Here is a 25,975-nt window from a genome sequence, read left to right as displayed (position 1 = left end):
GTCGTTTTTAAATGAGGTGAAATTTTGGAGTATGCAAGGCAAATCAGACTCCTGAAAAGGGGTATAGTAGTCTGGAAAGGTTGAGAACCATTGTTGTAGACCTTTTAAAGTAATAGGGGGAGCTGCTGTACACTAACACCTAAAGGTTTGCAGGAGAGGGCTCTCTGCAACTCCTCATGTTTGTGGAAAAGAGCTCCTCAGTAAACAGGAGGGGGATTCATTCTTGCAGATCTCCAGAGGTCCATGTCACAGAAGGTACTACTAACAACAATATGTTACAGTCTTAAACAGCTTGAAACCACCCCCACCTTTCTTTTTAAATAACTAGGAAATTCCACACACACCATAAGCCTGTGTTGAAAGCATTAAGATTGCATGTTTAAACACTGAAGTGTCTCTGAAACTGTAGAAAGTGTGTTGTGTTTTGAGAAACAGTATGTGAGCAAGTAATTAGACTGTCATTGCATGCCATATGCACAAGGAGGCAGAATTGAGATTGCTCATACATTCTCTACCATATTCAGCCTTGCTTAATGTAGACTTCAGTATGGAACAAAAAATTAAAATGGAGTTGAGCCCATGCACTAAACCACTGCGACACTAAATATTGTCTTTGTACATGGATCCGATTAGCGTAATGAAATAGAGGAGAGGTGAAATGAGGTACTTTATGATAGGAGTTACTGTAGAGTACTTGAAGATGAGGGAAATATGCATGAAGAGTGTGAAGATGGGAATTGGGAGGCGATTCAGGGACAGATCATTGGGTTGGAAATAATAAGTGGAGAGCTTAGTCATGGTTAAAAGGAGCGTTGAGTTCTTGCTGGATAGCTCTTGAGAAGATCATAAGTGAACGCTTGTGAATCCTACTCCCAAAAGAACACTTTTGTATGTCACAGGCCTGTCCTCTTCACCACCCCCACAAGCATTGTAGGTGTAATTAGCAGCATCTACTCAGGATACACATGAAGCTGGCATAGCTAGGAATCTGGTGGTCAGGATTCAGGTGCATTCTTAGATGTTTGTAAGCAGCTAGCCATGTAGCACCTGGTTCTAAACCTTTAATGAGTAAAACGTTTATTTGAACATTAAAAGTGTGCTGCTTCTTTGAAAAGCGTAATAAAAATTATGTTGTAGAGATCAGTGTTGTTTCTGTGTCCATACTGTTAGTTTTCAGGTTAAAAAGATGTCTTCCAACTATCAGTTTTGCTCTAAATCAAGTATGGGTTTGTTTATCCTCACATGTAATAAAGGTTCTGATGGCCAGATTAGGCTATCCTTTAATCTTGTACAATCCCATTAGTCAGTGAGTTTGTATTGGTGTAACTTAATTAGTAAAATACTTATGAATTTCTGTTTCTAACAACAAAAAATACACAGCTATAGGGTTGTGTGGTATAAATGGAACACCAAATATGACCAGCTGTTTGTACCAACCAGTTCAGACGCCTCCTGTTTTACTCTACCACATATGCGCAAGTGAACTTTGAGAAGATGCTGTCCTTTAAAATGTGCAAAAAAAAAATTTTTTTTGGTCACATTCTCTCATATATTGGACAGGCAGCATGGTCCAGTAGATCTGATCCCTGTCTGGGGACCTGAGACTGGGGATTCTATTTCTGGCTCTACCACTGACTTGCTGTGACCTTGGACAAGTCTGTGCCTCTATTTCCTTTTCCTTGTGTGTCTAAACTGCAAGCTGTTTGAAACGGACAGTCTGTGTGTTTGTATAGCACCTGGCACAGTGGGGTTCCAATGAATAAATAAACTTGATATTAGTTCTAGTTAGTTCAATAATACAAAAGGAGTCATTCAGAAATATTCATCACATTTATCAAAATAAATTGTGACTGCTATTGAACCAAATCAAGTTTTTGTAGAAAATTCAGGTACTGCAAGTCATTTCTAGGAGTCCAGTGCTTGTCTAATGCTGTAAACTCAATTTTTATTATAAATAAAGGTAGTGGCAAGAGTCTTACTATTTGAAAGGTCACGGTATGAAATCTGATCAGTTTTAAAAATGAGTTTAAAGTAATTCTGGCATTACACCTGCCCTGAAGCACTCCCCCTCTTTTCCGTCTCCTCCCTCCCCCCTATCAATCTCTCTAGACTTGTTTTTGTCAATATATTGTATGGGTTTTTCTTGTTCACAAACTTTTAAAGGGGAAAGTGACTATATTTGGGTGGGAGGGGAGTGAAACTGACTACACAAAACGCTGGCAAATACACATAAAAGTAAAAAAATTAGACTTTTTCCCACTGAGTCTTCTTTTTTAAATAGTAATTTAGGCATATGTAACAAGAGTAGGAGAGATTCTGTGCAGACAGAATGGAATTCTTAGTCAGTGTCCCAGTAATCCAGTAGAGTTGAGGGTCAGAGCACAGGACTGGGACCAGGGCTCTTGGTCTAAATATACATTCTGATATGGATTTCCTCCTGAGCCTTGGGCAAGTCATTATTCCAAAAATTAGACATCAAAATCTATATTTGGGTACTTAAATAAAAGGCTTGTCTCCTTTGGAGCTGGTGAGCATATTGAAAAATCAGGCCACTTACTTAGATTCCCCTTCTGTTAAATAGGTGCCCAAGGAGTGTTGTAAGGATTAACTAATGAATGAGAAGCACTTTAAAGATAAGTACTAAAGTGCTTATTATGTGAATATGCAAGAGTATTGGCATATCCTATGTGCACCTAATTCCTGGATGATGTCCTTTCAAGTGAATGGAAAATTAGGCCACAATTGGTCTGTCAACTGGCCATGCAGAAATCTTATTACCTAGGTGTTTAATGTGAGGTCCTATGTACAGTAAGTAAACTTGAACCAGCTTTCCTTAACATATACAAGTCCTAACTAAATTGTCAATTAAATGAAGTATTAGAATTGGAATGGTAATATTGAGGTTTTAAATTTACAATTCACTGATACGAGTGGGTAGACAAGACAAGAAACTTCATTCTAAAAGTTAAAGCTTAGGTTCTGAAGAAGACAGTAAAATCTGGTGAAATACCCTAAACCTTTGAATTTGCTCCCCTCCCCCCCATGAGTAACGCAGTTAGTGCAACCTCATGTAAGTAAATCTTTTTTTTTTTTTTTTTTTTTTTAAGGAAAGTTCATCACTATTTCCAATCTATCCTGGAGATGTGAGCATTCCTACTTTTGATAAAGCCCTCTTTTTTTCAACAGGTTTGACAATTCAGCTATCAGAATTACATTCTTGATCAAACTCCTACCATTAACTTGCAACCAACCAATCAGACAATGCCAGCTTTGTGACTCAAACCAGTAAGATCTCTTCCTCCGACTTCAAACCCTCCCATTCCTCCCCCACCACTTGCAGTCTGAATGAGCATCAGAAAACGACTCCTGATTTGGCAGTCACACCAAAATTAAGTTTAACAACATAAAATCTAGAAAAAATGAATAGTGTGGGGAAAAAGAGGCTGTTGTATAAATACAAGTACCCAGTCAGTAGCTTTAGCCTATTTACACAGAAAAGGGGTCCACAAATTTTCCTTTTGAGTAACCAGGTCTTTCCTCTGCTATCAGATGTGACTCACTTCACTGTTTTCTCTGAACAAATGGTTAATTCAGATTTTTTTCCATTTTCAGTCTTTTGCTTCTCAAGTTGCTTCCTCTCCCTATCCTCCTGGGCTTGGCTTGTTGAACTCAGTTAACCAAAGTGCGATTTTAATTTTTATATTTTTTAAACACATTTAGGCAACTTGAACTGCAGTTAAGCAGGTCTTCTAGCCCTGCCTTCTGTTTGTCAGGTGTTTGAGGATGACTTTTGCTAGTTCTGATCATCCTTTCTACTGTAAAGGGGTTTTGGTGAAGCCTGGTGCACAAATCGAACCCATCATTGCTGGCGTTGTTTCTGTCTAGCCTTTTGTTTTTAAATAATGTATTCTTTCTGTCTGCTTGAAGGCCAAAGAGTGTGGTCAGATGCAGAATAAATGGCTCATGATTAACATCCAGAATGTGCAGGACTTTGCATGTCAGTGTCTCAACCGTGACGTCTGGAGCAATGAGGCTGTGAAGAACATTATCCGGGAGCATTTCATTTTTTGGCAGGTAAGAGGCTAATAGAGATACGTTGAAGGTAGAAATTGATGGGAGTGAGGCAACAAAAACAAGCCTCTTGTAGTTTATAAACAAAATAAAACCCAGTGCTCTCTAAGAACTGCCAAGAAAGATTGAATTGTGGATTTAATCTCACATTACCGAAATGAGTGTATATTAAAACAATTTTAAAAGCCAGGTGTTCAAAACTAGCCTTTTTGGATCTATGACCTTTCTTCGCTAACAAAATCCACTTACTAATGTTTGGACGAGTTAATGGGAATTGTGTACATACAAAGTGTAGAGTATATGGGAAAATAAAGACACATTTTGTTCAGTTTTGAGGCATTAACTTTTTTCAAATTTGGTGTTCTGTAGGTATACCATGACAGTGAGGAAGGACAGAGATACATACAGTTTTATAAACTGGCAGATTTCCCTTATGTCTCCATTCTGGACCCCAGGACAGGTAAGATGAAGGACAATACATATAAACTTCAGACAGACTGCTGATTGTAATCTGGAATGTTTAGTTCTGATTGTTTTTGGCAGTGCTAGTTAATATGGGTTAAAACATGTAAATTATTTTGTAACATTCTAAATGTCTGTATACAAACAGCAACATTTTCTGAGAGGCACTGAAGCCGTTAAAGATTATGTGGACTAAGAATCTAACAAAAGAACTAAATGAATAAAAATCCAAGTTCTGCACAAATTTTGCGTAGTGACACTTGATTTCAGTTTAGCTTGCTAGCTTCATCTGTCCATTTGGAAAACAAAATTGGTAACACTTTTTGGCCAAATCATGAACTGGCTTTGAAGTGCCCTCTAAAAGGCTAATTTAAACCATGTTATAAACAAACATTTCTTTACTTGTGGTATTTAAAAACACCTTAGACCATTAAAAGTGAAATAATTTTAAAAATCTGTTCACTCACTAGTGGTGCTCTTTGTTTACTATTTTCATTTCTCTCTGCTTGAATAATGCAAATCTGAAGTCGGTTATTTACTTTTATGGTCTTAGTCTGCAAACTGACCTGAAGAAGAGCTCTGTATTGCTCGAAAGCTTGCCAATTTCACCAACAGAAGTTGGTCCAATAAAAAATACTCTCACCCACCTTGTCTCTTTAATATCCTGGGACCAGCACTGCTACAACAACACTGCAAATCAAAAGTTAATGTCATAGTAGCATGTTGGGCACTACCAGGAGGTTCAGAAATGATTATTTTAGTCACATCTTAATTTTAAATATCAGTGCAATATTTGGCTTTGACCCTTTTTTGGAATGCTGGACAAAATGAATCTACTGTGGTGTGGTTTTTTTAAGGTCCCCAAGGAATCTTCTGATTCTCTTCCCCTCCCCCCAAACCATCACTGGTCCTCAATTTCCTCATACTGAATTATTGGTTTCTGTAATGAGTGCTAACCTGAGACTTCTTACTGCTAGATAACAATAAAAGAATCTGCTTTACTGAAACTCAGGCTCGGATAATCCTCCTGATTTTTATGTATGAAGGTTATACATATAACTGAGGTTCTAACGGTAACTTCTCTCTAGTGCTCCTTCCAAAGGGATTGAATTGCAGTTTACTTAGGAGTCTTTATTCCTGGTGGGCTGCAGCCCTTTGAGAATTCCAAACCTCGCTATTCTGTTTAGAACTAGTCACTTAGTATGTGACTATAGGAAAACCAGGTTCTGATATCTACTCCCTTCCTTCACTGGCCTTTTCATTGCAAGCTTAAGAAAGACCTTGCAGTTGTATTAGGGTTGTTCCATTTAACCTTTTGTTGTATAAAATTAAGCCTTAGTTACTTTTGCTTCTCCAGTCTTGTAATCTTCCCCATTTATTCTTATTTTAAGGTAGACAACAAATAAACGTATATTGTAATGAGTTAAGTTTATGGAAAGAAACCTCACAGATTGGGATGTCAGATCCATCCAGGCAAAAGATTGAGTTATTCACGTTGAAGAAATCTTAACTATGAATTTATTGTCTAAAAACTTGAATTTTAACATTCCATTCATTGTGTGTGGTATGCATACATTCTTGCATATAGGAAAGAAGCCATTACTTCTGTTCTGATGAGCACTTTAAACGGAGACAGGCTCGTACCTCTAGCTTGGTGGGGCCATGAATGAGGGTCTTTAGAAGATGTGAAAGCTTTAGTATAAAAAAGGTGTAGGGGCCTCCATAAATCCACCCTTGCTTCCTCACCACCTCATCAGTTTTGCAGAATAAAAATGGACCTTTATAAAAACTAATAAGCATTATGTGCTTTAAAATAAATTTGTTTTATGTTCCTAGTTGCTAAGCAAAAATCTCTTGAGGGTCCTCTCAGTGAAATGAGGTCCAATGTTCCTGTGTGTTCCGTAGGCCAGAAATTAGTGGAGTGGCACCAACTGGATGTAACTTCTTTCTTGGACCAAGTGACTGGTTTCCTGGGTGAGCATGGGCAACTGGATGGACATTCTACCAGCCCTCCCCAAAAATGTTCCCGCTCTGTAAGTATAAGGCCTTGTGGATAGGGGGAGGGAAAGAGAAAAACAGCACATTTGTGTCTGGTCCAGTAGAACCTTTCATCCCACTGCATGGGAAATGCAAATAGACTTGTGTGAACTAACAAGTGAGTAAAAGCACAAAACATGCAGATAATGCATCAGAAAAAGTACTTTCTCTCCTTTTTGATCAGTAGTTTTGTTTTGTTCGCTACTACATAATCTGTAGTATTTGTTACAAATGTATTGGCCATAGTAATATGAGCTTTCACAACAGCACTTTGCTATTAAAATTGCTAGGTAGAAATGAGAGGTTTGTTGGATTTGAATTATGAGGTGTAAATATTAGAAAGGATGCACTATAATTTAAATGTTGTTTATTTGATTGATGTTATGGGGGTGGGGAATTCTTTTCTGTAGTTGGGTTTTCAACCATCTGTGATATCCCTAACCTCTCGACCCCCACACCTCCAAATAAAATAAGAACTAAGTGGTAGGGTTGGTGTCTTGGAAGGACGGACTGAAAATAAAGGTGAGAGGAAAGTTACAGGTACTTGGCACTAGAGCTTGTTCTCCCGCCACCTGGTTCACTTGTACAGGTTTCTAGAATACAATAATCCTAAAAGGAAGCTTTTTAAAAATACTCATTGTGATTTTAATGTCATGCAAAATGTCTTTCAGTAAACTACTACAAATTTCAGTACTGGAGTTAATCCATGAAAAGTGTAGAATGCATAATTTCCTATTTAGATTAGTTAATCTCAATAGAATTGCCTCTTTCAAAATGATGACGCTTCTGTCGCTCTTTACACAATTGTTTTTCCTGCTAATTGTACCCCAGACCTGGATTCTTACAGATTCCAGAGGTTTTTTGTGAGCAACTAAACTAAAACCCAAGCACCTTGCTGTAACTTGTGCAGTAGCTTTGTATGTGTCTTTTGAGTGATTCTTCAATATAAACTAAGCCCTGATGAAATTTGCAAAAAACAAATTGAAGGGGTTGCAAGCAGAGGACAGAACCAAATTACTGAGTGATCTGGAAAGGCTAGGTCATCAACTAAAGAAAATTTGGGACTAGAACTGTCAACTCCTGAGCCCTGGGAGAGGGAGAGATTCATCCAGCAGCTGCACAGATCACATTAAAAGAGTGGTCCCCACAATGTGGGGCACAGCTCCTTAAGGGGGTGCAGAGGAATGTTCGTGGGAGGGGCCGCGTTAGGCCAGCCCCTATAGGGGCTGGGGAGGGAGCATTACCTACCTCCTCTCTGCCCCCTGGCTGCAGCCTTGTGTGCAACTGCAGACCCACCCTGGGCCACCAGCCACTACCTGCTGGCCTGGCTGCAGCTCTGGCCCCATCCTCAGCTCCCGTCTGTGCCTCCTGGGGGGTGGGAGGCAGCAGGGATAAGGGAGGGTACTACATGAAAAGTTTGGAACCACCACATTAAAGGGAGCTTATTACGACTTGCCTCTTTATTATAGACCTTTAGTACTTTTCCATGCAGACAAATACTGTAGCTGCCATATGGAAATCAAGACTGGACAGTTGAAAGAGCGCAGGTGATCAACCAAATTATAAAGGTTTGGGAATGATTGAAATAGACAGTACTTCATGATCAGCATTGCTTCAGAGAATATAGTGGAGTTGGGGAGGGGGAGATGTCAATTGTGGAGAATTTACGTATTTCTCAAAAAGGAGAAATACTTACGGGCTTTAAAATTGTAGAACAGCTAGCTGCCACACCATTTAATCATTACACACCTATCAGGTGTCACCTGAGAACCCTTTGTTAAAGTCCTCTAATTCCTGTTTAAAACATTTTGCTTAGTTATTTGTTTTTTCATTTCTGTGTTATGGCTATATCAAACAGGAGAGCCTCATTGATGCTAGTGAGGATAGTCAGATGGAAGCTGCCATCAGGGCCTCCCTGCAGGAGACGCATTTTGATTCCTCCCAGGTCAAACAGGACAGCCGATCAGATGAGGAGTCTGAATCTGAGCTTTTCTCTGGAAGTGAGGAATTTATTTCTGTTTGTGGCTCTGATGATGATGATGAGTCCGAGAATCCTGCCAAGTCTAGGAAGTCTCCACACAAGGACTTAGGGTGTAGGAAAGAGGAGAGCCGGAGGCCTCCGCCTGAGCCCCCCACAAGGACTGAGCCTGGAACAACATCAAACCATCGAGTAGTGTCCAGCATTGATGCTGGGATACTAGAGGAATCAGCTGACAAGCCTGACAGTGCAGTGGAGGGATTGGATGTGAATGGTGAGCTTTTCCCCTTTAATCGTAACTTTTAAAAAAAAAAAAAAAAAAAAAGCTTTGCAACAGCCTTTTTATATTATCCAGCATGTTTAAGTCCTAATTTTAAGAACACTTTTTCTGTCTTTATCCTTATTTAAAGTTTGCCATTTGGATACATCCCTCTACTTTCAGCAGCATGAAATGACGTCGCAAATCCCAAGAACCTGTTAATCACTGAACTGTAATCTGAGTTTCTATTGTTCTGAGGGCCCATCTATATTAGAGAAATTGGCATTTGTGTAATGTAGATGTGTGTAGTGAGGCTCGCACCAGTGAGGTATGCTGCACAAATGTAAGTCCTTTTGCACTTATGCAGCAAATCTGCACTCGTGTGGTTGTATTGGTGCACATTTTCCTAGTGTAGATGGACCTCAAAAGTTCCTTTCCCTCCTCCCCGCCCTCCCCCTTTCTCTGCTGGTTGGCAGTAGGAATACAGCAGTTTTCCACGAGATAGTGCAGCAGTGTACAAGTAGAGAGTGCACTAAAGAGAGGGGAATGGTATTCACATCAGTTTGGTATGCAAATAGTTATGATGTCAGCAGAGGGCTGCACCTTACTTCCCTTTGCTGTGGTTTCCCTGTGGAGATGGGGGGGGGCGATACCAGTCACTGGTTTTAACTTAATCAAAATCCCTGTTTTCTTTCTTTCTTTATTTTTAAAAATACATATAACAGAAGTTCATCTTCATGGACCAAGCTTTGCAGCTCACCTTTAAGACTTTTTTTGTTAATTTCCACACTAATCCTCTTTTCCCATAGAGTGAAGTACACCATTTAAATGTACAAAAAAGCTCAATTCAGATGCCCTGTTGTTAACCTGTAGCGACTTACTTTACACTAGGACCGAAGGCACAGCTGATGCTAAGGTATCCAGATGGAAAGAGGGAACAAATTTCACTGCCTGAACAAGCTAAACTTCTGGTAAGTGAAGCTAATTGGAGATCCTTGTTTGAATGGAAGAGAGCTGAAACTAGATAATACTTTTTTGTGATGGCACTATGAAATTAGATTTAACCAAATATGAAAGTGATTGCTATAGATATGGAGGGGCTTGTTCTGTCAGACTATGAGGCTTCTTCCTTGCTATATAACTATCTTCCCACATTACTCCTGAGGGCATTCTGTGCCAAAAAAATAAAAATTCTGTACCAAAAATATTATGCGCACAATATTTTAAAATTCTGCAAACAATTTTTGTCAAATAAATGTGGCTGCTCCAGCATGGCATTGGGAAGCACAGGGCACTGGCTGTACAGAGGTGAGAGATCACTGTGCAGCTCCCCCTGGGACACAGACTCAGCAGTGAGGCTGCACCCAATCCTGACACCGTGTAAAGACCGGGCCTGCCCCAGATACACCCCAGAGTCCTGCCCCTCTGTGACAGGTTCACCAGGTGTGGGCAGGCAGGCTCAGCAAGGGAGGATCCAAGTATGGAGGGGCTTAGTGGGCAGCGGGGATCCAGGTGTGGGTTGAGAGGGTTCTGTGTGAGGCAATCTGAGTGCGGGCAGCTCAGTGGGGGATCTGGGTGCAGGGGGGATCTGGATGCACAGGGGCTTGTTGAGGGATTCTGGGTGCAACAGTAATGGGACTCTGCAGGGATGTCCAGGTGAAGGTGGTTGGGGCTCAGCAGGGAGGGGCTGGGTATTGGGCTCAGTGGGAGGTCCAGATGCAGCTGGTTGGTGCTTGGTGGGGTGGGGATCTAGGTGTGGGTGGCTTGTCAGGGTGGTTCAGGTGCAGGGGGAATAGGGCTCATCGGGGGTGGGGGGATTCTGAGTGGATGGGGGGGGTGAGGTTTGGCTGGAGGGTCTGCATATGAGGGCAACTGGATGCACAGGGGTTGGGGGAGCAGCTCCCTGTACAGGGATCCCTGCAGCTGAGGAGCAATGGTTGCAGGAAGAAAGGGGGCTGGGGAGTTTGCAGAGCTTCCTTCAGCTGGGGGATAAATCCGGGGGTGGATCTGACCTGTCCCCAGATGCCATGCAAGGGATGAGGAAGTCCTGCCCTCCTCAGCCCAGCCGGAGCTAGCAGTTGAGCCCGGTGCAGGGTAGGAGCCACCAGTCGGGTCTTTCACAGTCCCGCCTCTTGCCTCACAGTGACTTACCTCTCTGGCGGCTGCCCTGGGCCCCTTGAAACATACTGCTGGGGAGGGTCGCAGGATAACTGTTGTGGCTTCCATGTCAGAAAGTCATTTTTCTGCAGGGAAGCAAAGAAATCTGCGGGGGACATAAATTTTGTGCATGCACAGTGGTGCAGAATCCCCCACAGAAGTACCACATGCAGACACTGCTGGTGGTTCTTTGTTCTCACTGCCATTTCCAGTCCCTATACAGGCTCCCCAGAGTCTTCCCTAGTCCTAATGCTGCTTGCTTCTTTCATACAGTAACCCTTTCTAATTAAATACCTTTTCATCTTAGCAACTTAAAGCATTTTACAAACATTGTTTCATCTTACTCCAGCATTTTAGGTATTCTTTATTTTATAGTGAGCGAAACTGAGAGAAAGTTGAGAGAAATTAAGTGACTTGCCCTTTGTGATAGACAGGAATAGAATACAAAACTACTGATGCTTGGGTCCTCTTCTCTAATTTTGACTCCATATTTCCACAGCTCCCCTCTGGACATAGATAATAGAACTTTCCCCATAGTGGGATCCCCCTAACATGGGAATTTTTTGTCAACACAGTTCCTGGTGCTTTTCTGCACTGTTCCTCAGAACTGTTTACTATAGTAGGAAGGTGGTCGTCTGGTAGCAATAGCATAACTCTCCCAAGTTTGAAGGCTTACTATGTTAAAAGCACTATTATACTACTGGCAACCAGGCTTGCTCATGAAGTGGGGTATGACCAGCAGTGACCCTGCAAACTGCATAGACATAAAAGCCCTTTCTGGAATTCTCTGATGTCCTTTTGTAATAGTACAAAACTTCAGAGAGCGTTTGCTCAACTCTAGGAAGAATTGGAGGAAGATTGCTATTTATCATGCATCATTTAGCTGATACGCTTTTTTAGTATGGGAGCAAGGCATGGACCTTATACTCTCATCAGGAAGAGAGGCTCAACAGCTTTCATGTGTGTTGCCTTTGTCGAATTTTTGGAATTTCCTGGAGGGACAAAGTCACCAACATTGATGTGCTCAAGTGGGCCAGTATACCCAGCCTGCAAACACTCCTCAAACAGAGACACCTTTGCTGGCTTGGGCATATGTGCCGAATGAATGATGGGCGCATCCCAAAGGATATTCTCTACGGCAAACTGGCAGCTGAAAAAAGACCCAAAGGATGCCCAAAATTGCGTTTCAAGGATGTGTACAAGCGAAACCTCAAAGAAATGGACATGGCTGTGGATAACTGTGAAGATCACACTCATAACTGCAGCCTTTAGAAACGAGCTTAACAAAGGTCTCCAGAGTTATGAGAAAAACAGCTTAGCAGAGGAGAAAAGAGCTCGCAGAAAGCAGAACCCAAAGGGTTGAAACACCACCTTTAAATGTGTCAGATGCAGCAAAGATTTTCTCTTGATTGGGTCTCTTCAGCCACAGTCACGGCTGCCATAAAAATCATTACCGAGGACAGTGGTGTTGGCACAGACTGTTTCCACACTGGCGACTTATCAGGCAGCAGTGGATTTGATGTGCCTTTCTGTTCCTGACTCTCCCCTTACTCAGGAACAGTCAACTATGGTAGCTTCCTTTTTCGGTGTCTTCAGCATCACCCAGACTGGTTGCAGACTTCTCCTTATTGTCTGCATTATTGTCCATACCACATCATATCCCAAGGGCAGAGTTTGTGTGCTTCCTTCTCAGTACAGGGAGGTTAACCGGCACCCATACTATCTTTGGTACTGACAACGATTGCAGTGCTGTCTATATCTGGAGGTCCGGTACCAGCTTCGACTTCAGTACCAACATCTGTTTATGCACTGCATCCGAGTGCAATCACCCATCACTACTTGAAGTGTCAGCTCATGTGCTGCTGTTGGTTCCAGTGATGCCTATATATTGGGCTTTGGATGTGACTGGCTCCGCCTAGAATTGCTCCTCCATTACCTTCAGACTACTTGGAAAGTTCTTCAAGATCAAGTTTGGAGACCTCTCCCTCTTCTTCACCTTTGTATTACTGCTCTCAAAGCTTGTTGAGACATCCTGGGGTATCGCTCCTGCACTATGGATAAAGACTCTTGGCCTAGTTCCTAATGGCCACCAATGCCATACCCCAATCCACAGTGGCCTCCTTGGAACCCCTGGGAGGTTCCTCAGTTTGTGAGGTCCTGATCCACAACTCAGTCCAGGACAGGGTCGCCTGTCCCCTGATAATCTCCCTGCCTGAGCCGTTTGTGAACCAGTCACAGACTGAGGGGCTCGCTGAGTTGGTTCAGCTTGAGCCCTTGTTACAGACACGTGTTGCCACAGAGATTTCACTGGTTCTGCTAGTGTCCTCTTGCTTGTTACCAGATGACATTGCAGTGCCAGATTCTTCATCTCCGGTGCCTGAGGATTTTAAATCCTATCAAGATCTATTGAGACAAATGGCTTTGACGGGTATTCAGACTGAGTTTAAGGAGAAAATGCATAAGTCAGTGGATATTCATTCCTCAGCTCCAGGAAGAATGTTTCATTTATAGGGAGAGTCAGTCTTGGAACTACAAAGTCTCTGTGGACTACCTCAGCATCCTTAAAACCTACTGTGAAGTGTACTGATAAAAGGCAGTATGTCCCCCCAGGTAGGGTTTTGAGTGTTTTTTTTTTTTTTTTTTTTTTCCCCCTCAAATCTAGCCCATAATTCCATTGTTGTGATGGTGGCAACCGAAAGACTGCATCAGAGGAGGTATAAATCCACACCAAAAGACGACAGTCTAAAAGGTTAGATTTGATGGGGAGAAAAATTTATTCAACCTCTTCATTACAAGATATGACTTAGAAAATTGCAACACTATGTCCAAGTTTACAGACGAGTTGCCAGAATCCTCCAAGGAAGAATTGAAGGCATTCATTGCCCAAGGCTGTTTGGTGACAAAGACTTCCTTGCAGTCGGCACTGACTGTAGCAGACCCTTTGTCCGGACTTTGTTCTCAGCTGTAATGGTACCTCATGGCTGCAAAATTGTGGCATAGCTCCTGATGTCCAACACAGCATAGAGGTCCATTTTCTAAGAAAACTGGTGAGACTTTACATTCATTTAAGGATTCTCATGCTATTTTGCAGTCATTGGGAGATTTGTACCCTGGCCACAAAGAGGTGTCATTATGGAGGTCACCAGCAATATCATTCATAGCAGTGCTTCCAACAGTCATCCTACCCTGCTAGGCAGCAAGAGTTCCCCAAAAAGGGATGTAAATCATAGAGGGGAAAACCTGCTGGGTCCAATTTTAATCAGTCAGCCCGCTCTCTGCTAGTTTCAGGCAGGGAGTCTAATTGACTTGCATATCTAGAGTGGCATTCCAGTTATGACATTCTCACCATATCCCTTGAATTCAGGGACAGGCTGTCTCACTTCTGCAGTCCTTGGGAAACCACTACTGAGTCCTACGCACTGGGGGATCAGGTTATGCCATCCAACTTATGTTCATTTCCCATTCCTACCTCCCTACCCCATCCCTTTTCAGGGACCTCTCTCACAAGTCCAGACTCTGTGCGCTTTGGGAGCTATAGAGGAAGTTCCTCCTTCAGCATTGGTAAGAGGAATTCTATTTCCTGATCTTCAAATCCAAGGGAGGGGTGAGATCTATTCTCAATCTTCCAAGTCTCAACAAACTAATGAGATTCTGCATGGCAACCCTAGCTACAATATCTTCTTACATTGAGAGCAATATACCAAGTAATTGTGATCCACTCTTCAGGCTGCCTACTTCCATGTGGCAATTTTCCCAGCCCACAGGAAGTTTGAGATTTGTACTGCCAGGTCGTCCTCATCAATTCACAGTGCTCCCTTTGAGGCTGAAGATAGGCCAACACATGACTCCTCTACCACGTCCAGTTCACCCGTCATCTTTTTGATCAGCTAGGTCTGATTTTGAACAAAGGGAAGTCAACATTAATGCCAGCACAAGCAATAGAGTTTATTGGGGCCTTGCTTGACTATACGAATTTGAAGGCTTTCCTGATGATTGAGAGACTTCAGGTAATTTGTCATCCATCTATGCTTCCAGGCTCACCCTTCAACTAGAATCCGCGTATGCTTGAGATTGCTAGGGTATATGGCAGTGTGCACTTTCATAGTTCAGCACATGAAATTGCATCGTCCTCCTTTTCAAGCCTGGTTGAAATTAGTCTATCTCCGAATTGTCAGTTGATGGACAGCTTCATAAGGATGCTACCAAAGATCCTGGATTCCCTAGAGTTGTGGAGAAATCAGATCAATGTTTGCCAGGCTGTTATCTTTGCCCTCCCTTCTCCAACCAGGACTATAGTCACTGATGCATCCACAATGGGCTGGGGAGCCCATCTAGGGACATTAAAAGTTTAGGGTTTGGGGACTGAACAGGAAGTTTCTCTTCATAGCAACGTTTCGGAATTTTGAGCCATTTAAAGTGAATGCCAGGCCTTTCAGACTGAGATCACGTGCACAGCTGTTCACATACTTACCAGTAATACTACCACAATGTATTATGTGAACAAGCAGGGGGAACTCACTTCAACCAGCTTTGCCAAGAAGTGAATTCTTTTTGGCACTCTGGCATCAAGGAGGGAAAACTGAGAGGTCTGCCAGGAGCTAGGATTCACGATGTGACAGAGAGACTGCAGAGACTCATCAAGCCCTCGGAGCGCTACCCCTTCCTGCTTCTCCACATGGGCACCAATGATACTGCCAAGAATGATCTTGAGCGGATCACTGCAGACTATATGGCGTTGGGAAGAGGGATAAAGGAGTTTGAGGCGCAAGTGGTGGTTTCGTCCATCCTCCCTGTGCAGGGAAAAGGCCGGGGTAGAGACGGTAGAATCGTGGAAGTCAACGAATGGCTACACAGGTAGTGTTGGAAAGAAGGCTTTGGATTCTTTGACCATGGGATGGTGTTCAAGAAGGAGGAGTGCTAGGCAGAGATGGGCTCCACCTAACGAAGAGAGGGAAGAGCATAGTGGCAAGCAGGTTGGCTAACCTAGTGAGGAGGGCTTTAAACTAGGTTCACCGGGAGAAGGAGACCAAAGCCCTGAGGTAAGTGGGGAAATGGGATACCGGGAGGAAGCACGAGCAGAAGAGCGCAAGAGGGGAGGACTCCTGTCTCATACTGAGAAAGCGGGACGATCAGTGAGTTATCTTAAGTGCCTATATACAAATGCAAGAAGCCTGGGAAACAAGCAGGGAGAACTGGACACAGTCAAGGAACTATGATGTGATTGGAATAACAGAGACTTGGTGGGATAACTCATGTGACTGGAGTACTGTCATGGATGGATATAAACTGTTCAGGAAGGACAGGCAAGGCAGAAAAGGTGGGGGAGTTGTATGTAAGAGAACAGTATGACTGCTCAGAGCTCCGGTATGAAACTGCAGAAAAACCTGAGAGCCTCTGGATTAAGTTTAAAAGTGTGAGCAACAAGGGTGATGTCATGGTGGGAGTCTACTGTGGGCCACCAGACCAGGGGGATGAGGTGGACTAGGCTTTTTTCCGGCAAGTAACAGAAGTTACTAGATCACAGGCCCTGGTTCTCATGGGAGACTTTAATCACCCCAATATCTGCTGGGAGAGCAATATAGTGGGGCACAGACAATCCAGGAAGTTTTTGGAAAGTGTAGGGGACAATTTCCTGGTGCAAGTGCTGGAGGAACCAACTAGTGGCAGAGCTCTTCTTGACCTGCTGCTCACAAACCGGGAAGAATTAGTAGGGAAGCAAAAGTAGATGGGAACCTGGGAGGCAGTGACCATGAGATGGTCGAGTTCAGGATCCTGACACAAGGAAGAAAGGAGAGCAGCAGAATACGGACCCTGGACTTCAGAAAAGCAGACTTTGACTCCCTCAGGGAACTGATGGGCAGGATCCCCTGGGAGAACAACATGACGGGGAAAGGAGTTCAGGAGAGCTGGCTGTATTTTAAAGAATCCTTATTGAGGTTGAAGGAACAAACCATCCTGATGTGTAGAAAGAATAGTAAATATGGCAGGTGACCAGCTTGGCTTAATAGTGAAATCTTTGCTGATCTTAAACACAAAAAAGATGCTTACAAGAAGTGGAAGATTGGACAGATGACCAGGGAGGAGTATAAAAATATTGCTCAGGCATGCAGGAATGAAATCGGGAAGGCCAAATCACACTTGGAGTTGCAGCTAGCAAGAGATGTTAAAAGTAACAAGAAGGGTTTCTTCAGGTTTGTTAGCAACAAGAAGAAAGTCAAGGAAAGTGTGGGCCCCTTACTGAACAAGGGAGGCAACCTATTGACAGAGGATGTGGAAAAAGCTAATATACTCAATGCTTTTTTTTGCCTCTTCACTAACAAGGTCAGCTCCCAGACTGCTGCATTGAGCAGCACAGCATGGGGAGGAGGTGACCAGCCCTCTGTGGAGAAATAAGTGGTTCGGGACTATTTAGAAAAGCTGGACAAGCACAAATCCATGGGGCCGAATGCGCTGTATTGGAGGGTGCTAAAGGAGTTGGCAGATGTGATTGCAGAGCCGTTGGCCATTATCTTTGAAAACTCATGGCGATCGGGGGAGGTCCCGGATGACTGGAAAAAGGCTAATGTAGTGCCCATCTTTAAAAAGGGGAAGGAGGAGCATCCGGGGAACTACAGGCCAGTCAATCTCACCTCAGTCCCTGGAAAAATCATGGAGCAGATCCTCAAGGAATCAATTCTGAAGCACTTAGAGGAGAGGAAAGTGATCTGGAACAGTCAGCATGGATTCACCAAGGGCAAGTTATGCCTGACTAACCTAATTGCCTTCTGTGACAAGATAACTGGCTCAGTGGATGAGGGGAGAGCAGTGGATGTGTTATTCCTTGACTTTAGCGAAGCTTTTGATACGGTCTCCCCCAGTATTCTTGCCAGCAAGTTAAAAAAGTATGGATTGGATGAATGGACTATAAGGTGGATAGAAAGCTGGCTAGATCGTCGGACTCACCGAGTGGTGATCAATGGCTCCATGTCTAGTTGGTAGCCGGTATCAAGCAGAGTGCCCCAAGGGTCGGTCCTGGGGCCGGTTTTGTTCAATATCTTCACTAATGATCTGGAGGATGGCGTGGACTGCACTCTCAGCAAGTTTGCAGATGACTCTAAACTGGGAGGAGTGGTAGATATGCTGGAGGGTAGGGATAGGATACAGAGGGACCTAGAGAAATTAGAGGATTGGGCCAAAAGAAACCTGATAAGGTTCAACAAGGACAAGTGCAGAGTCCTGCACTTAGTACAGAAGAATCCCATGCACTGCTACAGATTAGGGACCGAATGGCTAGGCAGCAGTTCTATAGAAAGGGACCTAGGGGTTACAGTGGGCGAGAAGCTGGATATGAGTCGACAGTATGCCCTTGTTGCCAAAAAAGCTAACAGCATTTTGGGATGCATAAGTAGGGGCATTGCCAGCAGATCGAGGGACGTGATCATTCCCCTCTATTTGACATTGGTGAGGCCTCATCTGGAGTACTGTGTCCAGTTTTGGGCCCCACGAGAAGGATGTGGAAAAACTGGAGAGAGTCCAGCAGAGGGCAACAAAAATGTTTAGGAGGCTGGAACACATGACTTATGAGGAGAGGCTGAGGGAACTGGGATTGTTTAGTCTCCAGAAGAGAAGAATGAGGGGGGATTTGATAGCTGCTTTCAACTACCTGAAAAGGGGTTTCAAAGAAGATGCTTCTAGACTGTTCCCAGTGGTTCCAGATGACAGAACAAGGAGTAATGGTCTCAAGTTGCTGTGGGGGAGGTTTAGGTTGGATATTATGAAAAACTTTTTCACTAAGGGGGTGGTGAAGCACTGGAGTGGGTTACCTAGGGAGGTGGTGGAATCTCCTTCCTTAGAGATTTTTAAGGTCAGGCTTGACAAAGCCCTGGCTGGGATGATTTAGTTGGGATTGGTCCTGCTTTGAGCAGGAGGTTGGACTATATGACCTCCCGAGGTCCCTTCCAACCCTGATATTCTATGATTAGCCACACAGTGGCACACTTACCCCATGCTCAGAATCAGTTAGCCAACCACCTCAGCAAAGTTTTCTTCCAGAATCATGAATGGTCCCTGAAGAACAAGGTGTTTAGAGATTGTGGTATTCAGCAATTAACCTGTTTTGCAACAAAGGACGAAAAGAAATGCAGTCCGTTTTGGTCTGGAGCAGGGCTCAGTCTGAGCTCTTTAACCAATGCCTTCCATGTGGGCTGAGGACTGGAGATGATGTGTGCTTTCCCCCTGTTCCTGCTAATTCCTCAATTTATCCTCAAACTGAAGCTGGATCATGTCACGTTGATACTGTCTTAGCCGAACTGGTGTGATGAGTGTTGGTTCTTGGATCTTTTTCTGTTCATCCTTCCAGACCTTTTCACCTCCTCCCAAACCTTCTGACACAATATCACAGTCAGATTTGGCATCCAGCACTGGTCAGTCTACATCTCTTGGCAAGATCTCTTCCCAGATCTTGAACCAAGACGATTGCTGCATCCCGGCCTCCACCCAATGTCTGTCAAAACCTGGTGGTCCAAGAAGCTAGTAGGACTATAGCCTCAGCCTAGACACTACCCCCGGGGAACCCTAATTGGAGGATCACCCAGCTCCACCAATTGGTCCAACCACACTGTTTCAGGCCAAAGGAGGCACAGGAAGTCGGTCTGAGCAATAAGGTGACTTCCTGTTATGGCTGCATTGGACCCTGCTTGTGCCTGTCTCTTTCACCTAACCCTGTTCCTGATTCCTGCTCTGCTCCTGGCTCCTGCCTTACCTCTCTCTTCACATCTGTTCCCACCATGCTCCTGTTCTGTGCTTGATCCTTGTGTCTCCTCCAGTTCTTGCCTCACCTCCAATCAGTTACCAGTCCTGGCTTCAACCCCAGCCTCTGACTTGTGACCTTGACTCTGGCTTGCCCCTTGGCTCTGGTGATTGGAAGTTGACTCTGGTGCTGACCCTTGGCTTCATTCCCCACCCTGGACATCTGCTTCGCCCACTAGCCAGGACTCCTGCTATGACTACTAGGCTGGACCACCTACATCCCATTCCATAACACATAGATGAGGAGGAAGAATAATGCTCAGAAGCAGTGTAGTAGAAAGCTCTCTGCTACAAGTACATATTTGGCCAAGTAGAAGTGTTTTTCAGTTTGGTCTCTAGCTCGAGGAATCTGGCCAAGGCCAGCACTCATTCATGACTCCTTGGATTATATATTATCTGTTGCATTTTAAGTCCTCAGGTCTGTCTCTAAGTTCGTTCAGGGGTCCACTTAGTGGCTATCTCGGTGTTCCACCAGCCAAGACAAAATTGACTTCCTTTGGATAACTGCCCTGTGGCTAGATTTTTTTTTTTTTTTTTATTAAAGGTGGTGGTGGTGGTGATCTCTTCCTTCCTGATAAACAGCACTGTTGTGAGACCATAATTCAGTGCTGGCTGCCCTCACAGGACATCCATCTGAGCCCTTGACAACCTGTTCTCTGTCCATTCTTTCACAAAAGACAGGTTTTCTCATGGCAGGACCTCTGTACATACAGTTTTTCAAGAATAAGTTGGCCCTAAGGACATGTAAGAAATGTTTGTCTAAAGTGATTTCAGTTTCACCTTAACAAACTATGTACTCGCCTGTAGTTTTTCCTAAACAGCCCTTGAATACAGAGGAACAGCACCTTTAAAGATTGGATGTGAGATTGTTTGGCATTCTATTTGGAAAGGACTAAACCACTGTTCACCTTGGCTCTTTGTGTCTTATGCGGATTGGGTGAAGGGTCAGGTGGTTTCTGCGCAGACGATCAGCAGATGGATTACTTTTTACATTACAGCAGCGTATGGAGTAGCTCAGTCTATCCCTCCACAAAAACTGGTAGCTCATTTGACAAGGGCCCAAGCGGCTTCAGTCGCATTCCTCAGCGTTTCTACGTTGGACATGTGCAGAGCAGCTACCTTGTCTTCAGTGCAGCTATTGCTATTGTTGCATCCGAAGAAGTGAGGTTTTTACTCACGAAAGCTTATGCCCAAATAAATCTGTTAGTCTTTAAGGTGCCACCAGACTCCTTGTTGTTTTAGTGCAGCTATTGCGACTGCATCTAGATCAGATGCAAACTTTGGAAAGGCAGTCCTGTGGTCATTCTTTAGGTAGATGCTGAGCCCCACCTCCTTCAGTTACTGCTTGTAAATCACCTGAGTGGAATACACGTTTGCAACCACTCAAAGAAATAAAAACAGCTACTTACGTGTTCTGTAACTGTTGTTCTTTGAGATGTGAGTACAGATGTGTATTCCACGACCTACCCTCCATCCCCTCTGCATCGGAGTCTTTAGCCTTGGGATTCCAGTGGGAGAGATCTGATGAGGGTGAGGTTGGTGCTGCCCTTTTATAGGCATAGGAAGGTGACTGGGTCAAAGGGCATGGAATATATGTCTGCATCCACATCTCGAAGAACAACAGTTACAGTACAGGTAAGGAACCTTCTTTTGCATGTACAGCCTTAAATATACCCTTTGTGCATATGAATTCTGGTAGTCTGTGATTAATAACTCTTCCCCTGATTACAATAAAATATATAGTTAAAAAACAAATTCTACCACCTTGGCTAAGGTCCTTTGAACCTTCTGAAGGCTATTGTCACTTACACCTTTGGGCGGGTTCCCTCTGGGGTGCCACCTGCAACTGAGGTACCACTGAGCCCCCCTGACCTACCAGCCTGGGCTCCCTATCACACTGTGCTGCTGTGATAAGTTGCCAAGCTCTCCAAGCTTGCTCTTTCACCAGCATACACATAGGTAGGGACATACCGAGCTGCAGTACTTACAGGCTGCTGTGATCAGCTCTGCATGGGGAGGTTACAGCTAAGGAACGGCCCAGCTGCTCAAAAGCACACCACCCTTTGGAGTGTAAACCCAAAATTATACTGCCTTGTACTGGCCAGAGATCTGTACAGCGTAAGCTCATGAAATTCGCCCCCTCCTTCAATGTGGAGAGGAAATATGCAACAGCTTTCTGCTCCAAGTTATAACTCCCACACACTGTTTTTGCTTTATTACAAACCACATTTATTAACTACAGAAAGATAGATTTTAAGTGATTATAAGGGATAGCAAATAGATCAAAGCAGATTACCTAGCAAATAAACAAAAACGCAGTGTACTAACGAAGTAGCGAATTCTCACCCTAAATTATTATTTAAACCAGCTGCAGGCTCTTAAGGGGCAAGCTGCACTTGCTTGAACCTTAAAACCCCAGGTACTGCATTCATAGGTTAGAAAGCCCTCTAGCCTAGGTCCAGCACTTCCCCCTCCCCCCCCCCCCCCCCAGTTCAGTACATTTTACTATACAGTTGGCTGTGCACATGGGCAGCCTTACTTAGTGGCACACTTAATGTGTACTGCAAAATGTGCTGATCCTTATGCAGTTGTCGAGCACTTTCAGTCAAATCAGAGCCAAGTTCCAAAGATCGTTCTCCATGATGGCTATTTCCATGCTGAATTGTTTTTTACCCTCCGTGATTTTAGTGTTGTCCAAAACAGTCATAAGAATTGTTTATAATGACGAAAAATTGCATTTTGAAGTTAAAATGGAGACTGTAATTAATGGCAGTTGCCATTACACTAACATTGAATGTGTTGAAAACTCAGACTATTCAGCCTTTAATTTTTACCAGTCTGGATATTGCTTCATTGCACACCATTGTTCACAGAATATGCTTGCACTCTCAATACTGCCCTATTCCCTAGTTAGATGGGGGCGGTGGGAACCAGAAGCATATGTTGTGTTGGCTCCACTTAAAGGATTGACTCATACTTATCTTCCCATTTTCCATGTCTTTTTCCTTCTTTCACTCTTTCGGGTTCAAACAGGCAAAGAAAACAGTGTTAATGTTCTTTCATAGTAGCATTTCCTGTGGATGCCTGTTTTGAGGGCAGTAATGTACAATAAATAGCTCAGTTTCACACTCTGCAGGTAACATTTGTTCTATGCAGGAACACAGCACTGCTTTTCATCTATGGCTGTCAGATTTTGTTGTCTAGAAAATGTAGGGTTACCATCCATCCGGGTTTCCCCGGACATGTCCGGCTTTTTTAGCTTTAAATAGCTGTCCGGGGGGGGATTTCTAATAAGGTAGAAATGTCCGGGATTTTCCCCCTTCCCCTCATGCAGAGTGTGGTGTGGCTGATTGAACGGCTGTGCCTGATTGAAAGCCGCTCGCAGCCACTGGGGCCTCTAGCAGCTAGAGTCCCTCCCCCTCCCCCTCTCCCCCTGCAGAGCAGCGCCTTATTTGTTTGGCTGCACATGGAGCCCGCAGCTCTCCCTCGGCCTGGGGCGGGGGGGCAGGCAAGGGACAGGGAACAGGGGGGGTTAGATTGGTCGGGGGTTCTGGGGGGGGCTGTCAGGTGAAGGGGGTGTAGAGAGCGGTTGGGGCAGGTAAGGGACAGGGAACAGGGAGGGTTAGATGGGGGGTGGGGTCGTGGGGGCAGTTAGGGTGGGGGGGACAGGTACGGGGTAGGGGGATTCTGAGGGGCGGCGGGAAGTGGGAGGGGGCGGGGCTAGGGCAGCACCCCGTGTCCTCTTTTTTGATTTTTGAAATATGGTAACCCTAGAAAATGTCTATTGCCTACCAAGTGGCTTGAGGTGTAAGGACAGGGCTGGCCTTAAAATGTTCAGGGAGGTGTGAGCAGCAAATTTAACTGATTTTTAAATAAAAGAGGATGTAGAAGAATTTCCTTTTTCTCTCCTGTTTTTGAAAAGTGGCATTTGCTTTCCTATTATCCTTTCCCCCCTGCCCCCTTTCTGTTTGCTATCTTGTTACTTCCTTCTTGCACCCCTTTTAACTATCTCCTGTATTCCTTTCTCTCCACAATCCACTTTTCCACACATGGTGGTTCTACACATGGTTTTTCCTTTCCCCTCCTCTCCTGAAATGGGCATTCATCCACCCTTCCTGACACATTGCTGCTGTTTGACTGGTTGAGCTGGATATCTCTTCTTTCTCACATATTTTTTCCCCTCTTCTCCTCCTCAAAAAAACCCCAATGTTGCCATCTAGGGAGAGAAGCAAAGGAGCTAATGAGGGCAGTTTACAAAGAAATATATATTTTGAGAAAAAGAAAAAGATTAAATTGTAGGTAAAATATGATGAACTCAATATGGTCCTGTTCAAGTAACATAGAAGAGTCACTTGTTTCACAGAGGATCATTTAACTCTTTCTAGTGGTGACTACCAATAAACAACTAAGGGGCTTCTACCTTTTGGATCTTTTAGGATTCTCTTGCAGGTGCCATTTTGTCTTAATGTGTAGTCCAAAATCCAGCTTGTTTGCATTAATATGCTAATATCTATTTCTCTTCTGTTAAAGTATTCATTAGCTAGGGACCATTTGGTTTAATAGTGTCCAGCATTGCAGTCATGGGAGCTATAGAAATGTGTACATAATACAACTCCTTTATTACCGAACGTCTCACTCAATGCCCTTTTGTCCATGATTGCAAACTTGAATATTTCAAAGAAAAAGTTCTCTACTTGATTCTGATGCAAATCAATACTTTTCTGCCTTTTTCTTCAGGCTCTCGTGAAGCATGTCCAGTCAAAAGGATACCCTAATGAACGTTTTGAACTTCTCACCAACTTCCCTCGAAGGAAGCTTTCTCACCTGGACTATGACATCACATTGCAGGAGGCTGGCCTGTGCCCTCAAGAGACTGTCTTTGTGCAGGAAAGGAATTAGCACAATGGCCTGAGCTCTCCCAGCCTCCCTCCCCTCCTCCTCTTTGCCTGTGATACCAACGCACTAAATATGCAGCTGGGCTCATGGGATCACCGAGCTGAAATCAGGCAGGCAGGCATTTGCCACATCTCCCTCTTCTTCCTTTCTCCTAGTCTTGTGACCAAATGAAAATGCTAAGATATGAGCTTTCCCAGTTTTGGGCTTGGAAAAATCATGCTCTAATTGTGGAGGAGCATGCCTCCTACAACTGCACATCACTTTCTCAGAATAAAAGGGTAGTCTGTGCATCCAACATGCTGGGGTTAGGGATGGCCATAACAAACAGATATTTCTCACCGCTACCCCTAAAAAAAAAATCTATTTTGTTAATATATTTTATTTTTATTGAGAAATACCATGTGACTAGGCACTGAGTTGTCTCCCTACACAGAGAAATTGTAATTTGCAGTAGAGTTTTTCTTGGTTTTGGTTTTCTACACAAAAGGTCTTCATTAACCTTACAGCCATGTGAGGATCCCTTTTCATGTCCTTTGCACAATACTGATTTGCTGGAAGGATGTGGTGTGAGCTATGTTTAACAATTCAGACTGGGCTTGGTAGATTACACATGCATATTTTTCCCTCTTTTCCTGCTGATGAGGTGACATCTTGTTTTAAGTGAGGGTTGACCTGCCAGGGGATTTGGCAAATATTTAGCATGCCTGATATGGGAATTGGATGCTTGGTCTGGAGCTGAAACCTCCTGTTTTCATAGTTAGAACTTACCTCCAGAATCTGTTCTCTTATTCCAAAATGTGGCCTCTTTGTTGTCAGGACTTTATTGGTGGTGGGATATTGTAAGAATCTCAAACTTTCTGTAAAACTTTTGCCATCGTACAACTTAAAAACTAATTTGATTCTTTGTTTCCTAGGTAATTCACTTTCTTGGGGCAATAGGGCTTTCACAAAGCAGTCAGGCTATAAGATAAGAAAAGTAGGTTCTAGTGCTGAGGTTCCTTTTATTATAAATTATATATATATAAAAAAAATAACCTGTCATCCCACTGATTTAGAATGATCATTTTATTGGTTCACATCATCAGGGTGACTTGAACTCTCTGGGCTATTTGAGAGCCTGTTATCCCACTTCCCAATTGGAACTGCAGTGAAATATATAGAATTGTATCTGTAACAAAAGTTTTATAAGTTGTGTAAAGCAACAGTAACTAACTTGTGTCAGTATGATTTGGGCTTTATATCTCTCAAAGCTATAAAAACTGTCAGTGTAAGCCATACATACATTATGACTAAGGAATCAGTTAACCAAACATACAATGCAACGTACA

The 25,975-nt window shown here is 43.6% G+C and overlaps 1 protein-coding gene across 2 annotated transcripts in view; it reads left to right on the top strand.

Annotated features, from left to right (window-relative positions):
• The window catches only part of UBXN7 (UBX domain protein 7), a 45,186-nt gene extending 19,635 nt beyond the window's left edge, over positions 1 to 25,551 (top strand). For both annotated transcript variants that reach the window (XM_054039531.1, XM_054039530.1), the window contains exons 6-11: positions 3,928 to 4,074; positions 4,441 to 4,531; positions 6,439 to 6,566; positions 8,429 to 8,822; positions 9,699 to 9,778; positions 24,489 to 25,551. In XM_054039531.1, coding sequence (XP_053895506.1) covers positions 3,928 to 4,074; positions 4,441 to 4,531; positions 6,439 to 6,566; positions 8,429 to 8,822; positions 9,699 to 9,778; positions 24,489 to 24,650 — 1,002 coding nt within the window. In that variant the 3' untranslated portion in view covers positions 24,651 to 25,551. The remainder of the gene's footprint in view (positions 1 to 3,927; positions 4,075 to 4,440; positions 4,532 to 6,438; positions 6,567 to 8,428; positions 8,823 to 9,698; positions 9,779 to 24,488) is intronic.
• The last annotated feature ends 424 nt before the right edge of the window (positions 25,552 to 25,975 follow it).

The sequence above is a fragment of the Malaclemys terrapin genome, chromosome 9, assembly GCF_027887155.1.
Source record: "Malaclemys terrapin pileata isolate rMalTer1 chromosome 9, rMalTer1.hap1, whole genome shotgun sequence".
Lineage (NCBI taxonomy): Eukaryota > Metazoa > Chordata > Testudines > Emydidae > Malaclemys > Malaclemys terrapin.
Note: the sequence above shows the minus strand (reverse complement) of the source record. Positions and strands in the feature narration are given on the sequence as shown.